This window comes from Pelodiscus sinensis, chromosome 13 (genome assembly GCF_052426305.1).
Source record: "Pelodiscus sinensis isolate ZL-2025 chromosome 13, ASM5242630v1, whole genome shotgun sequence".
NCBI lineage: Eukaryota > Metazoa > Chordata > Testudines > Trionychidae > Pelodiscus > Pelodiscus sinensis.
This window is the reverse complement of record NC_143064.1, coordinates 6171723-6187609: the sequence shown is the minus strand read 5'-3', so window position 1 is coordinate 6187609 and position 15887 is coordinate 6171723. Positions and strand designations below refer to the sequence as shown.

The 15887-nt window shown below is 45.6% G+C and overlaps 1 protein-coding gene across 3 annotated transcripts in view; it reads right to left on the bottom strand.

Moving 5' to 3' along the window:
- Positions 1 to 15887, bottom strand: part of NRK (Nik related kinase) — a 142299-nt gene that overhangs the window by 73395 nt on the left and 53017 nt on the right. For all 3 annotated transcript variants that reach the window (XR_016350608.1, XM_075941116.2, XM_075941115.2), the window contains exons 4-8: positions 9698 to 9823; positions 8776 to 8886; positions 6276 to 6366; positions 3697 to 3827; positions 702 to 756 (exon numbers count right to left, since the gene is read on the bottom strand). Coding sequence is in view for 2 of the 3 variants with exons in the window: in XM_075941116.2 (XP_075797231.2) it covers positions 702 to 756; positions 3697 to 3827; positions 6276 to 6366; positions 8776 to 8886; positions 9698 to 9823 (514 nt within the window). In the remaining variant the exon portion in view is untranslated. The remainder of the gene's footprint in view (positions 1 to 701; positions 757 to 3696; positions 3828 to 6275; positions 6367 to 8775; positions 8887 to 9697; positions 9824 to 15887) is intronic.

Here is a 15887-nt window from a genome sequence, read left to right as displayed (position 1 = left end):
CCCAGACCAAAATTATACCCCTACGTAGCCCCATTCTCCACGACACGGCCTCTCCTACAGCCACTTCTGCCAGTGCAGCTGGGAGCGAAACACTCCCAGTCACATCTGACTGGGCTTCGTTTCAGTGGCCTTTTCACTTTGCATGACTGCCCGAGGCGCAGTGCGATGGAGAATTGATGGGTCCTTGATGGAAAGGCCAACAAGGTGGATGAGCCCACTGAGATACTGTGAAGGTGTCTCGCTCTTCTTTGACACTGGCGCCTATCCCCTGTAGGAATCCTGCATCTGGACCTATAGGATGAAGGGGAACCCCTCATCATTTTTAAGGGACGTTTTTCTCTAGAGAAGTCCCAGAACTAAAACTGTCCCACTTTTATACTGTAGCTTTGATCACTCTTGCTCATCTATATCCATGTGCATGGATCACTGACCTCTGCTCTAGAAGAAAGCATTTGGCTTCCCTATCTTCCCCAAGGCAGGCAAGGAATGAAAAAAGGAGGAGAGAATCAAAAGAACAAAGGGTGATCAAAGAAGCATGGACAGGAAACGAGTCAATCACTAACGATTTGAAAAGGGGCAGTCCGAACTGAACCCAGCCTACACGTCATCGGCAAGCATGAGATAATTTCACCTAGCAGGACAGAATGTGTCCATGAAGTTTAGGCTAGCTATTTAACAAAGGACAATATCCAATCACTTACGAGGAGCTCCTTCTGCCATTTCTATAGCTGTGATTCCCAGAGACCACAAGTCACTCTGTAGGGAAAGAAACCGTGAACAATGTCACTTGTAGGGTTAAAAGAACCATAATGCGCATTAGAGTTCCCTTTCTTGAGGGCGACACCCTAATCTTCCCTCCCATTCCCAGCTGGGTTGTAGGAAATGTGCTAATGGTCGGAAGCGTTCCATTTCCCAAGCAGCTGGGAACAGCTGATTTGTCATTCGAAAGTTCCAAAATTTAGAATGTGAAGCCCCGGTCCAGAGTCTCTCCTTGGTTACGGAGAAGGTGCACAGGTGAGACCCCACTGGGCCAGCTACTGCTTTCCCCCACTGCTGGCTGGAGGGAGACTGCAGCCAGGCCAGTCCATGAAGAAGTTACCAGCCAGTAGGAAGAAAAGTAGAACTAAGCATTCAGATTTAGACAGAATTATAAACTTAGTTCCGTTAGGTCAGACTGGAATCTCCTTTATAAATATCACACAGCATCATAAACCCAGTGCAGAAAGGCCAAATTTGGATCACAAAGCTGTAAATCAGGAGTAGTACTACGGACTTTTAGGATGACACCAGGCTTCCACTGGCAGTGAGGTGCAACACTTCTCTCTTTTGCGGGTGTATGTACCCAGGCAGATACATTTCTCCAAATACATGTATGGGCCATCTTGATGATTATTGCATAAAAGAGACACACCCTGAACTCTTACAGCACTTTGTTATGCAGAAAATGCGACAAAATGCAGGCAGAAGGCAAATCCTTGGAGACGTGGAGCAAAAGTCCTTCGCAGACAGCTACTGATGTCTGATTTGGCCCTAGGCCAACGCTTCACGATGCACACCGTGCCACACCAACCCACAGTGCGTTGCATTGCAGACTGAGGGTTGGATCCGGAGGGCAACTCTGAATTTCAGCAGCACCGGAGAGGGTTCAGGATCAGGTCCTGCCTCACTTAACCCATGACAGAAAGCAAGAAAAGGGAGGCCCTTCAGAAAAATTGCTAAACGAATGGTCACCCACAAAGTACAGTCAGTCTCTGGGGGTGATGGGACATGCACCTAAGCTTCAGATAAGCTATGGCTGATGTGTAGGCGTGTATAGAGAAATCACGTGTAGGGATATAAAATCCCGGTTAATCAGTTAACCGGTTAAACGTTACGGTTCACCGGTTAACAGTTAAATGGGATCCCACGGGTGATGGGCCCCACTGGTGCACTGCGCTTAACTAGGCTGGAGCAGCCCCCCAACCTGCATCGGGAGGGGGTGTGCTCCAGTCCAGCTGGGCTGCCAGTTCACCAGTAACTGGTAAGCATCACCCGGTAAGAATGATGCTTACCGGTTAACCCGCTGACATCCCTAATCAGGCTAGCAAGGTAAGAAGGGCTGCATTTTGGGTGGGGCGCATTTGGTTTTTTTTCAGAGGAGGACCCGTGAGAAGTCATGCGCATAGCAGAACAGCTTCCTGCTTTTCACTCGCCGTATCAGCGATGTTTATAAATACTTGCCCCTGCCTCCCCTGCTGAAGAACACCACTGTCTGAATCAGCACTTTGGAAACCCCCAGTTCATCAGCGCTGGCCTTCAGTCTGTGAAATCTGGCTGGAGCCAGGGCCATAGGGGCAGCAGAGGAACAGCATAAGTTATTCAGCCACACAAACTGGGGAACCCCTTCAGCGATCGGCAGAAAACCGACTCAATGGGAATAGAATTGAGAGCACAGACGGCAGCCAGCAGATAAACTTCTTGAGACTCTGGGATAAGGATTAAATAGTATGAAAAAAAAAAGTCCAAGAGTCTCTCTCATGCTAAGATGCCTTTAAATGGGTAAAAGGCCATTTTTCAACTGTGGCAAAGCAGAGTCAATCCGAATCATACCCTTTGACTCAATAAAAAACAGAGGTAATAGTATGAGCTTTGAATAGGCCACATCAGGAGTAACAGCTGTAATCTGAATCACCCTTGTGTTACACAGCTGTTATAAGGACCAGCTACACAAAAGGAGGCAACTAGTCCAACACAAGGACTTACAGATACCATCTACATGTTTTGTTAGTCTTTAAAGTGCTACCAGACTATTTATTGCTTTTTAAGTTTTTACAGATACCAGTCACTCTGGACAATTTCCAAAGAAGGCTTCCTGTGTGGCATGCACAGATATCTACGTGACGACAGTGGTGTAAGCAATTCAGCCAGTGGTGGGCAAACAATATCATGCGCCTCTTTAGAGCCAAATCAGCATATTATAATAGTATGGGGGGCAGCCAGAGAATTTCCTGATAGCTATTATTTGGTATCCAAATTGCAGCGTGCTCAGCTGGCCTCAGAAGAATAACAAATACTTTATGTCTTTGGTGTCTCTGAAGAGGATATTTGGCTCTTGGTTGTACAGGGATACGAATGAGTTGAGAGGAAAACAACAGAATAGTTATAAAGGATAAAGCCCAAATATTCACTCCAACTTATTCACCCCAGAGTGTGATTGCAGTGCGTAGTTAATGATCTGTTCTGGAGTGAGGAGTTTTTTGTTGTTCTAAACTAATAATTATACATGCGATATTACTGTAAAATTACCCAGGGACTGTGCAATAAGCATCAAGGAAAATAATTTGCTATCACAGAGGTAAGAGGCCATGTTCATGATACACAGCTTCTTAATCAGCCTTTTCAGGCCTTTCCACCCTAGCCATAGTCAGCAACTTTTTCTTGTTTTGAGAGAAAAAGGGATACGTTTGTATATTTCATTTGAAACCTCTTTGCCTTCATATCAGACGTTAACGGCTCACAAAGAAAAATTCATATTGAAACTCTTCTTATTTTTCTGGTCACAAACCACATATTAAAAATACAGCTCTTTGCCCAATTGTAGTTTGAAGGGAGGGAGACGCCTTTTTTTCAACTCTTTTGGTGAAGTACTTGAAAAGAATGTCAATAGCAAAGCCTCCTTTACTTTACTATTCAGTCTAAGTTCCCAGCAACACTCACTCTGTAATCGTAAGTTGAGTCTGGGTTCTCCTCGCAAGCTATGACTTCGGGCGCCATCCAATAAGGAGTTCCAATGAACGTATTTCTTCTCCCAATCGTCCTATCCAGTTGAGCGCTTACCCCAAAATCCACTGCAAAGTTAAGCAAGTGCAAAGTAATGAGCCAAGTGCTGAATTAATATGACAAAATGTCTAATGGGTTATGGCCTTTGCTTGGAAAGCAAACTTCAGGGTTGCAATGCATCACCGATTTGTGCTCTCCTAACACAAAGTTTGCAACAGAGGTGCTGCGAATTAACTGCTGTCTGCTATCTAGATCACAGGCCAAAAATAAAATGTGAAAGTAACATGATCAAAAATCCATGCTAAGTTTGCCAGAATGGCTACTATACAGATGTGTTCTCATGATAACAATAAACACCGAACTTTTACCTAATGCTTTTCATTGCTGTCAAAGTGCTTTATATTATGATACTATGGAATTTTAACATACTTGGACTAGGCACCACACTGGAAAGAGGTAAAGATTTTCAAATGGTATTTTAATTTAAAACAAAAACCCCACAAATAAATGTTCAGGTATGACCGGGAGACTTCTTATCCAGTTTTAATAACCAGCAGTAATACTAGGTCAGCACTTTGCTGCAGAAATGGATTGCTTTGTTCTGAATGGTTTCACAGACTTTTTTGCTGCACTCCTATCTCAGAATGTGCTGGAAGAGTGCACTATTTTATTCATCTGTTAAATGCATTTGGAGGAATAAGTTGGGCCATGCTCTTCTAGGATAATGGGCAGTAGCATCTCAACGTGATTTTTTAAATTGTATTGTCAAATATCATTGTGCAGATAATAAATAGGACCCACAGTCAGTAAGCATGTGTTCGTATCAATAAAAAAAACCCTGCACAATATGTGATCAATTGGGAAGAGGGTATTAATAAAGTTTACTCTATGTTACTCACAGAATAGCTACAGTAGTACTCAAGTAATGTAAGCCACAGAGGAAAAAGAGATTAGGCAGGGTGCATCCCTGTTATTACCAATTGCACCAATGAGCAGGTTTTCATGCTCGACTCCAGCTAAGCAAATTATTTGCATACAACATCTGGTACATCTATTGATAAACAGGCCTCATAGAACCATACTGCAACATGGAATTATTGTAAGCTTATCTAACAACAGGTGGGAGTCTATTCTTTACATCGTGAATTCTGCATGTTGGATGTGAAATTCTGTAAGTCTTTTATATAAAACTTATGTGGTTGAGTGACACTGGATCTCTGAAATCTAAGTTTTCCAGCTTCCTGGCCTTTAGACACAGCTAAATTTCTCTGGAAATATTTTCGTTTTGCTTTTGTACTTTAAAGAAATGTTTCATTGCTGTCCGCTCACATAAAATACAGAGTACTCGCTTTATTTTTTTAATAGGTGAAAAGACCCAGTTACGTTGTTAGGATTGAAACAAGGCAGCAAGCAAAACAAAACAAAAAAAGGCCTTGCTAATTTCAAGAAGTACAACAGGAGCGTTTGCCAAACGGAAAATAAAATAAAATAAAATAAAATAAAATATACCAACCCACGTGAGAAATCCCACCTCCACTGCAAGCAGTGGCAAAATTCCCACTGACTTCAGCAGAGCCAGGATTTCGCCACATAACTCAGAGCTTCCACATGCCTCAGAGCGAAGCAGATTTCCACCTGCTAAGAATCTCATCCAATAGCTACACAGGATCATTTTTATTTTATTTTTGAGCTCTGGGAGAGTTTGCAATGAAAAAGAGAAAAACAAAAGAAAATCCTACGTGAGTAAGCCCTGTGTTTGATGTGCTCTCTTTAAATGTTGCCTGTGAGGTCCTTCAAAATAAATTCCTAACTTGCTTTCTGAGCTACGGACATTGTTTACTTTACAGAACTAACAATGGGCAATAATGACATATCCTTGGATGTGGAAATGCGAAGGCCCTCAAACACTCTTGGGTGGAAACTCTTGGTGCAGAATGACTTTCTCACTGTGACTTTTAGACATGGCAACCACCAGCTTCCCCAGGGCTGGAGCTGGAGCCAACTGGATGTAGGCCTCATTAAAGCTCCCTAGCCCCCTTCTACTAGAAAGATGGCTTAGTGGAGTTTATTGCTCAAAGCTCATTTTTCTAAAGTGTTTTGGCCAAAGAAGAGCTCCGTGTAAGCTCAAAAGCTCATCTCTCTCAGCAGCAGAAGCTGGCCCAGTAACAGACAGTACCTCGGCCAACTTGTCTGGGCAGACAGGACAAGGGTAACTTTCTACATTGTGAATTTGGTACTTATGCGCAGGGACTATTAAACAGGTTCTGAATTTGACTCTACTGGGATGGGTGTATTTCAGATGAGGACAGCAAGTTGCACCCACAGAGGCTGTAAAGATCTGTGGGATCCTTCTATATGAAAGATAGCATATAAATGTAAGTCTTTACAATTATACTTAATATAGTTTTTACTCTTGGGTTATTAAATGTCCTTTCCAGCTTAACATGGAAACCTCAGCATCTCTTTAACTAACAGGTTTCTAGAAAAAAATAAAATAAAAAGAGAGAAAAACTTACCTAGTTTTACTTCGGCATTTTCAGTTAAGAGAACGTTCTGTCCTTTAATATCTCGGTGAATAACGTGATTAGTGTGAAGGTGTGCCAAGCCCTACAAGAAAACAACATTGTTCTAGCGTTTCTCTTTATAGCTTGGGAATTTTTTGTTCTATGAAGTTCTTTTGCTTTCTTCTGGCCATATTAAAGGAGAAAAGGGACTACAATTTACCATCTAAAATTCTTTAGCTGTGATTGGCAGCAACATGTTCATTGACACAGTTTTAGCAATAACAGAAGAAAGCAACCAGGGGCTTGATTTTCTTCTCACTCCAGCATGCCTGACAGCAGGAGAACATCTTTGATGCCAAGAGAAAAGAGAGGCCCCCAAACTGCACATTGCAATTTCAGAAGCGGAGGGATGCCTATTTACAGCATGTATCAAAAGCACACAAAAAAGGAAACTGGATTGTGAACAATAAAGCGTTTGTGCAGCACGCCGAGTGCTGTGCATGGACTGTGCGGAGAACAAGAGACTGGTCGCAAAGGGTTAAATCCCGCATTGAGCCAGATTCCCACAGACTGTAGGGACTGAGGGTCCCATCGCTACCTGAGACTACTTTTAGTTTCAAAATAGTAGTTAAACGAGGCTAGAAATAATGGAATATATTGAACTAATGCAGACAAGAAGCAAAAGGCTCCCCCTCCCCTAACATTTGCCCTCTCTCATAGGAATGGCTAGAAACACAAGGGCCTTCTGACACAATCTAAAGTTTCCTTGCTCCCCATGCCAACACGTCACTCTCCACACATGCTCTTCTTCAGCTTTCCTAGGGAAATGGGTGCAGCGGTTCCCATTTGCCCTGCACTCAGGTGTGCATTTATCATCTTAAGCTGCAGTATTTAAATGTAAAGGGGACTTGTAAAGCCAGATTTTCTAATGGGGATTAGGGATGTAATCCGCTAACCAGCGGGCTGGGTCCAGATCGTCCCGCAGCACAGCTAGGTGGGCCAGGTGCAGCAGGCTGGACCCAGCCCAAGCAGGCCTCCTGCCTCGGTGGGCTCAACCCAGCCTGGCTAGAGCAGCCCGCCACAAGGCAGGCCTGGCCAGGCTGGAGCAGACCCCCGCCTTCAGGATCTCGGTGAAGCGGTTAACGTATGCTTATTTGACCGGTTAACTGGTTAAATGGGATTTTACATCCCTTATGGGGATGCAAAGGCTGTGGAAGTACAATGGCATCCAGGTCAACAAATTTACATGGGCATCCCCCGTTCTCCGGGCAACCTGCGTTTGCACAAGAAGCGTCAGCACCTGCCTACATGATGTCTCACAGACACCCATTTGACTGGATGGATGGGAGGTTTTTACATTCAAAATGTGGCCTTCCACAACCCCACATGAAGGCAGTACAGAGATAGCGGAAAAGCAAGGTACCGATAGCAAGCTGAGGGCCTTGACAACAAGATTTCCAAGTGATCGGGGAGCTACCCCACTCCTGGAAACAGTAATTCCCAAGAAGGGAAGGGAAGGGAAGGGAAGGGAAGGGAAGGGAAGGGAAGGGAAGGGAAGGGAAGATCCCAGTGACTCGTGGATTTGACATTCACTCATAGCTGCAGCGCAGTCTCACATCCAAAAGGGCTATTTGATATTCTACTGAACAACCCTGATCTGCCACTACTCAAACAAGAGACGTCAGACCTTGGAAGCCTTAATGTACTATTTTAACATAGGCTATTTGAAGGGCAGTCCCCATAATAAATGCTTCTCTAACGGTTATTTTGAAAAGCACAAAACTCCACAGCAAGATGTTAGAGCAATGTCTTGCTAATGTAGTTATTAGATGCTTGGATGTTAGAACAACTGGATCTCACATGTTTTTAACCTGGCTTACTGTGTAACCATTGGTACTAGGCTTGCAAAAATCAGTTAGAAATTGGTTTGGGTTCTGTACTCCCCAAGAGAGAAAAATGGCAAAGAATGAAAATTGGGCCCAGGAAGTAACTTGGGACATCCTCTTTTATTGACACTAAAGCCGCGCTGGTGCCATGTTTTACAGTTACTACAGGAAACTTTTCCCTGTCAAGTAGGGGAAAAGAGTCAACATGTTTTTTGTAAAGGGAAATTATGCCTCACAAATCTACTAGAATTCTTTCAGGGTGTCAACAAGCATGTGGACAAGGGAGATCCAGGGGATAATAGTCTACTTTTGCCTTGTCTATATTTACATGGAGATTGATCTTTTGGGGGTTGATTTAGCAGGTCTAGTAAGGACCTGTTTAATTGAATGCTGATGGGGTCCCCATCAATCCTAGTACTGTATAGGGTCGTGAAATGTAAGAGAATTCAGCAGGAGAGTTTCTCCCGTCAACCTCCTACAGTGGATATGCCAGAGAAATTAAATATAAAAGGTACATCGACTTCAGCTATGCAATTGGTTACTATTCTGTTCATTCCCTCTGGTCTGACCCAGTATGGCCATTCTTATGAAAGTAGCAAGGAACAAACCCTGTTAGCAATACTCACCCTGAGAACCTCTCTGCAGATATATGCAATCCAGTCCTCCTTGAAACAGTTACCTTTTGTCTTCTTTACCAAATCTGTTACAGAGCCAGCTCCACAATATTCCATCACCAACTGCAGGGAGGCAAATATAGTACATGCGCTCAAACACAGCTTCCCACTTAAATACACTGTACAAGTTCTGGTCTACCAGAGTGAGGCTTACCTATAAATGTGCAGTGCTGTACTCTACCTCTAAGAACTGTAAATGTGGAGCAAATGTTCATTTTCTGAACAATGAACCTGGCTTCTCACTTATTACATGTTTTTCCTTACTAGAGCTGGTTGGAAAATTGCAGGGCAGAGGAAGAATTTTGAGAACATTTAGAATATTATTTTGTTTCAAAGTTTTCAGAAAGAACAGATTTTGAAAAAAATCACTACAGATGTTTTTAGTGCATATTTTCGGTATTTATTTTCCCTTCTTGTCTCCATTTTAACTCCCCTTTTTTGCTTTTTTCCATTTTGCCACTGGAAAAAGGAGAACAAATAAAACGATAAGAGGAGGCACAAAAGAGGGGAAGGAATGTAAAATGGAAAATCAAAAATTAAAAGAATAGTTTTTCAATTAACATTTTCAATAGGGGAAAAAAGGATTTATGTGTTTTGGAAAAAAGGACATTTATCTACACGACTATTTTGTGTTTTGACTACCTAGCAGTCTTAAAGGAACCATGCCACCATGAAATGTATCAAGTCTCACTTGTGCCCCTTCAATTCACACCGCAACCACAGGTGGGGCAGACACACAGGCCAAAATCTCCCTCAGAAACAGTCCTCAAAGCCAAAAGCTGAGTCTCACTGACAGCTACGCACACCGGATCTCCCAAGGAAGATCTGCTCCCCTATGGAAATCCGATGAACACAGATGGGATTCAACACTTACCCACAGCTGGTCATCCTGGCCTGCAGGACTCTGCTTCACAAATGCTCCGTAATACGTTGCAATATTCCGGTGATGAGAGTATTTCTTTAACATATTGATTTCCAGTTTGATTTCTTCCTCCTCATTCTGTAGCAAGAGAGAGCAGAACACAGTGGTAACAATGCACTGACTGTTGCTTTGTTCACACAGCCCTGGGTTCTTTGACATCAAGGCCCTCCTACAATCACAGAAGCAAGCTTTAAAAACAGAAGAATGAAGAGCACCCCACTAGCGATTGAACCCGATACCTAAATCACGAGCTGCTATAGCTTGAGCTAAACAGCAACACCTGTTCTAATTGCAGCTGTAGCAAACCCGTATCTTGTGTGGACTGAGAATTCATGGGGACTTATGGCTCACTCATCAGTGGGTTACCTATACAGTAATTTAGTCATGGAGAAATTAACCCCTTCTGAGAAAAATAAAATACTTCTACAAACATTTCATATTTAAAGTGGGCTTTCCATATTTTAAAGCATAGGAGAGACAGCAGCAAATCCATGCTCCTGATATCCCCGAGGAATTGAATATCCTCCTTGTACTGCTGCTAGGGAAATTGAAACCGAGAGAGGGGAAGTGGCTTGTCCAGATTAGAACTCTGTTCTTTTCTCCTCATCTTGGGATTAGTCAAGTTGACTACAGAATTGCCTACAGAAAACGGGATAGCAGTCAGGGAACTGGAGAGCAGACATCACTGCCTATCATGCTGAGGAGTACTGTCTCCATGTGCTCCCGTTTGTCTGTTGTATTTACCGGGTGTACTTTGTTTTATGCTTTGGTTGTAAACTGTGGCATAGGCCATCTTTTGGTTCTTTCTTTGTACAGCCCCTAGCACAATGGCGTTCTGATCTCCGGCGGAGAGATGCTACCACTCCACAAACAACAACCAATACAACGAATTAGGATTGATTTAATTGGTAGCAGCTAGCGGCATCCTCCCTGCGATTATCCTTCTTGAAGAATAGAAATCTCTGCTCTACTGGAGAATCCAAGGCTCCTTTAGAACTCGCCAGCTGGGATGTCTCTGACTGGCAGACTTCGTTATGGACTCAGCGGTCTGCCTTAGCATTCTCAAGAGATGGGGTGTGCTTCCAAGTTAAATGCATGTGGATTTAGCTGCCTGCTTGTCCATGATGGGAACATCACAACTACATACTCATGATGCTGAGGATCTGCCTGTCCATATCAGCTAAATGGAACCAAACAAGGCTGATAATTAGTTTACCTTTTGTTGCAAAACATCGTGGCAGTTAGCACTGGTGAAAAAAATAAATGGTCCGTTGGAAGAGAAAAATGGCTGGCACTCAGAGGACATTTTTCTGTCCTTTCCCACAATTTTCCAGCAGCATTGCCATGAAAGCATTCCATGAACTGTGAGCATGAATGCTTCACAAAAACGGTGACATTGTTCTATACCTGCTGTACGCGGGGAAAGGGGGATAGACCTGGAGGAATGATAGGCTGGAATCAAACCCCCTTAAAAAGTCCTAGAAATGGGCCATCTCCAAGTTTGAAATACTGAAAACCATTCCCGACAGACACAGAGCGGCCATGTGGTTACCCAGGGACATTAATCCAGAAGAGAAATTTTGCCAGACCATAAATACAGAGAAATAATTGTCTTAAGCTTGAGGAAATGAGGAGTGTAAAATAACTTCACTGCAAGCAAAATCAAGTTTAAAGTATGAAAGCAGCCCTTCTGCTGAATGCATGGCTCTCAAGCTGCATGTAGTACCCCAAGTACTTCATCTCTCCCATACTGGCAATAGAAAAGAAAGGGAGAACCCTCAACTCTGGATTTGAGCATGCATAGGGCACAATATAACGCAACTAAGGAGGGTGAAGAGGAGCTGGGCATAGGCTGTTGTAGGCTGTGACAAAGCGGGGGTTGTATTCGCTCTGCTCGCATTGTTATCTTGCATGTGATTTTTCACTGTCCTGTGGTAACCTCACATGTGGGCCTCAGTTTCCCTGGGCACTGCCCCAGTAGTGAGATGGTGATGGGAATTTCAATGCGGCAGCCTTCCCCACTACACAATGGCTGAGGCCTTCTGTAACCTGAGCCTGGGCAGGGAAGTGTGACCAGGCCACGCTTTTGCCCGGGCCGTAGGAAAAAGGCTGGAGGCGGGGCTTGCTGAAGGGGAAATGCGCTGCTGAATGAGGATGGGGGTACAGGGCCTTGTGACTCCCCACCCCTGGGTTACACAGGCACCAGAAGGAAGTCTAGACGACTCAGGAAGAATTCCTCACAGGCAGCAAACACAGAGCACCTGCTGCACTACCCCGGAAGGTCGGACATCTCTCCCCATGCCTGGCCACTATCCTGAGCCATGTCGCAGTAAGGAAGAGAAGTTTCCACAATCAACCGAGAGTGAGGAACTGGCCAGCGCTGTGGGCTAACGGGCGCAGGTGGAGACATGGTCCTGCCCCTCCCTGCCCATGGCAAAGCTCCTTCCGAGCATCCACAAGGATGCAAGTAGGGAGCAGAGGCTTTGCTTCCTTTTGAGATCCCAGTCAGTACTGACCTAGGGATGGAAATGGTAGGTGGTGAGGGAAGTCAGAGGACCCCGATGGGCCACGTGTGGCTCCCGGGCCCGCAGGCTGCCCCCCACTGCCGTAGGTGATTCTGGGCACAGGTGCTGGGCTGGGAGACATAGATTTACAGTTCCTCGCTCTGGTGCATGGATGTTGGGAAGCTAAATATATTAGGGTACGTCTACACTACAACGTTAATTCGAACTAACGGATCCAGACTAAAAAACTAGTTCGAATTAGTGTTTTGCAAATTCGAACTAGCATGTCCACATTAAGTGGACCCTGAACCGGGCTTAAGGATGGCCGGAAGCAGTGCTGGCAGGGCATCAGATGAGCACTTAGAGCGTGGAGCTGCTGTCTCAGGCTAGCCGAGGGCTGTGCTTAAAGGGTCCCGACCCCCACCCCGGACAGACAGTTCTCAGGGGTGCCCCGCTTGCAAAGCAGTCCTGGCTTGGATTGCCCAGACTACCCACACTGGGCACACCACACCACTCGGCCATCAGCCCAGCTGCACTTGCCGCAGGCTGCCATCTGGGGAGAGGGGGCAATTGGGGGGCTACGGGAGAGCTTCCACCCCCAGAAGCCCGCAGAGCCAGCCCAGTCCTCCCCATCGGGGGCTCGTGCCCCATTCCTCCCTCACCTCCTTCCACTTACCCTTCCCTAGCCCCTCTTCTTGATGTACAAAATAAAGATAACGTGTCTTCCAAAATGGAATCTGTCTTTATTGAACAAAACTGGGGGAGACTGGGAAAAGGAGGAGGGAGAGGGGAAGAGAGAGGCTGGGAGAGGGGAGGGCAACTAAAATGATCAGGGGTTGGGAACAGGTCCCATATGAAGAGAGGCTAAAGAGACTGGGACTTTTCAGCTTAGAAAAGAGGAGACGGAGGGGGGACAGGATAGAGGTCTCTAAAAGCATGAGTGGGGTAGAGAGGGTGCACACAGAAAAGTTCTTCATTAGTTCCCATAAAGAAGGACTAGAGGACAGCAAAGCAAAGGAATGGGTAGCAGGCTTCTAACTAGTAACAGAAAGTTGTTCTTCACAAAGCAAAGAGTCAACCTGTGGAACGCCTTGCTGCAGGAGGCTGTGAAGGCTACAACTAGAACAGAGTTTAAAGAGAAGTGAGATCAAGTCATGGAGGTTGGGTCCATGGAGTGGTATTGGCCAGGGGGTAGGAGTGGTGTTCCTGCCCAAGGTTTGTGGAAGGCTGGAGAGGGATGGCACGAGACAAATGGCTTGGTCACTGTCTTCGGTCCATCCCCTCCAGGGTCCCTAGGGTTGGCCGCTGTCGGCAGACAGGCTACTGGGCTAGATGGACCTTTGGTCTGACCCAGGATGGCCATTGTAAGCTCAGGGCTCAGGGTCGTGGCTCTCAGTGGACCACCTTGATTCTCTTGCACACCTGCTCCTGGGTGGCCAGGCTGGCAGCTTTCCTGCCCTAGACGGCCACTTTCCTGTGCCTAGTGCGGAGGTCGTGGACGAGGTCCATGATGTCCGCACTAGCCCAGGCGGGTGCCAGCCTCTTGCGGTCCCGGGCTAGCTCCCGGGAGCTGCCAGCCTGATCCCGGGAAGAGGGGGAGGGCTGGGGGGCATCGGGTGGGTGGCTCGAGCCGTGCCAGGTGCAGGGTCTGCTGGCTGGGTGCTGGCAGGCTTGCACCTGGCACGGGCACCGTAGCCAGCCCGTGCCTCTTTAAGGGGTCCGGGGCCGGGAGGGGGGCAGAAGAGTTTCCCTGGTGTTGGCCAGAGTAGCCACCAGGGAAAGCTGGGGAGGGCTAGCCTCCCACTAGTTCGAATTAAGGGGCTACACACCCCTTAATTCGAACTAGCTAGTTCGAACTAGGCTTAATCCTCGTAAAATGAGGTTTTCCTAGTTCGAACTAAGCGCTCCGCTAGTTCGAATTAAGTTCGAACTAGCGGAGCGCTAGTGTAGCGCCTATGAAAGTTAGTTCGAACTAACGTCCGTTAGTTCGAACTAACTTTGTAGTGTAGACATACCCCTAGAGACTGCAAGGTGTGGAGATAATCTAGCAAAAGGGGTGATTTAAGGCCCTTTGGTAGCTGGGGATCACGGGGAAGTAGCCTCAACAGTCAGAGACATCGAGATGTTCATGATTCCAGTCACAATCATCTCTGTGTTAATATTACGAGGGGCCACATTTCCAAAGGGCCTTGAAATATGCTTGTAAGTTTTACTGGCAAGGAAAATAAACGTCGTTCTTGAGTGAGCAGGCGCCGTTGCTGTTTCCCCACACACACCGAGTTATTTCTGGAGAGTACAGGCTCCTGCGCAAGGGCTATTTTTGGAAACGTGGCCCTATCCGGCAGGTAGCATCAGCACAATACCTCTCCCTTCAGGAGGAAACAAGATGAGAGACTGGTGGACACGCTACCAGGAGAGTTTACGACTGTTGTGGCATGGACAGTCGCACTTAGATCACTGGAAAGACTGAAAACAAGAGAGTCACAGGGATTGCCTGTTGCTCTCTCCTGAGACAGAGACCCACCGAGGGAATAATTCAGTGAGAATCTGATCTCTTTGCAAACGCTTTGTTGGGTAGGTGTGCACAGATAACAGGAAGCAGGGTCTGTGCAAAGAGGCACAGAAGCACACATTCCCCTCAGCTCTCATTTAAAGCTCCCACGCCCCTCCCTGTAACCTGACACTGAAGCGCTTCCTGACAGATGTCCGCAGGATCCCACCCTGACCACAGCATCCTGCTGCTATCATAAGAAAGCCGCTCTGAACTGCGCGGTGCATGCTCCAGAGAGAACAGATTTACTCAGCCCTAAAACGGTGCCAGAGTCTTCAGAACTCAACAACTGAACTCTGTAGTCTCCAGAGAAGAATGACAGAGGCTTGTCCAGCAGGGCTATATAGCTCTTCGCTTCACATCACTTTATTATAACCGTGCTCTATTGTCCATTTACAAGTCGACCGCCTTGTGAGACGTGCCGTCAGATGTGGTTCATAGGCAGCACGTTACAGAAGATGCATTTCAATATTTTTTAAGACTTTACTTAATTGGTTTCAAACCTGTTTTTCAAGTGCAACAGTGAGTCTACACTGCACCCTAAACTCAAAATAAGATACACAATTTGCACTAAGCAAATTGTGTATCTTATTTCGAAACTATTTCGGAATAGCTTATTTTGAAATTTGGCGCGTCTACACAGTGCCAAATTTCAAAATAATGCACTATTTCAAGCCATCCCTTATCCTTCAGGCAACAAGGTTTACCGAGATGAGGGAACAGCACGCCCGTTATTTAGAAAAATATTTCGAAATAACGGGTGGCTTGTGTAGACGCAGGGTATCTATTTTGGGATACCACCGGTATCCTGAAATAGTCTTGCAATGTAGACGTACCCTCTAGGAATAGAGAAATAATATAATCACAGCTAGACCAGAAAATTATGTGACAAATACTGAAACTTTAGTAGGCAAACAATTTCTTTACACACAAGTCTTGGAGGATGAACCTAGTTCTGTCTAAAATACTTGTGTGCCCCTGTGGCAGAGTCCCCGCGGTCTGGTCGACAAATCAGTCAACAAGCCTTCTGGTGCAGTCACCCGTGCCTTTTATTGTAAACTCCCATCACCTTCTATTTACAAAGTTT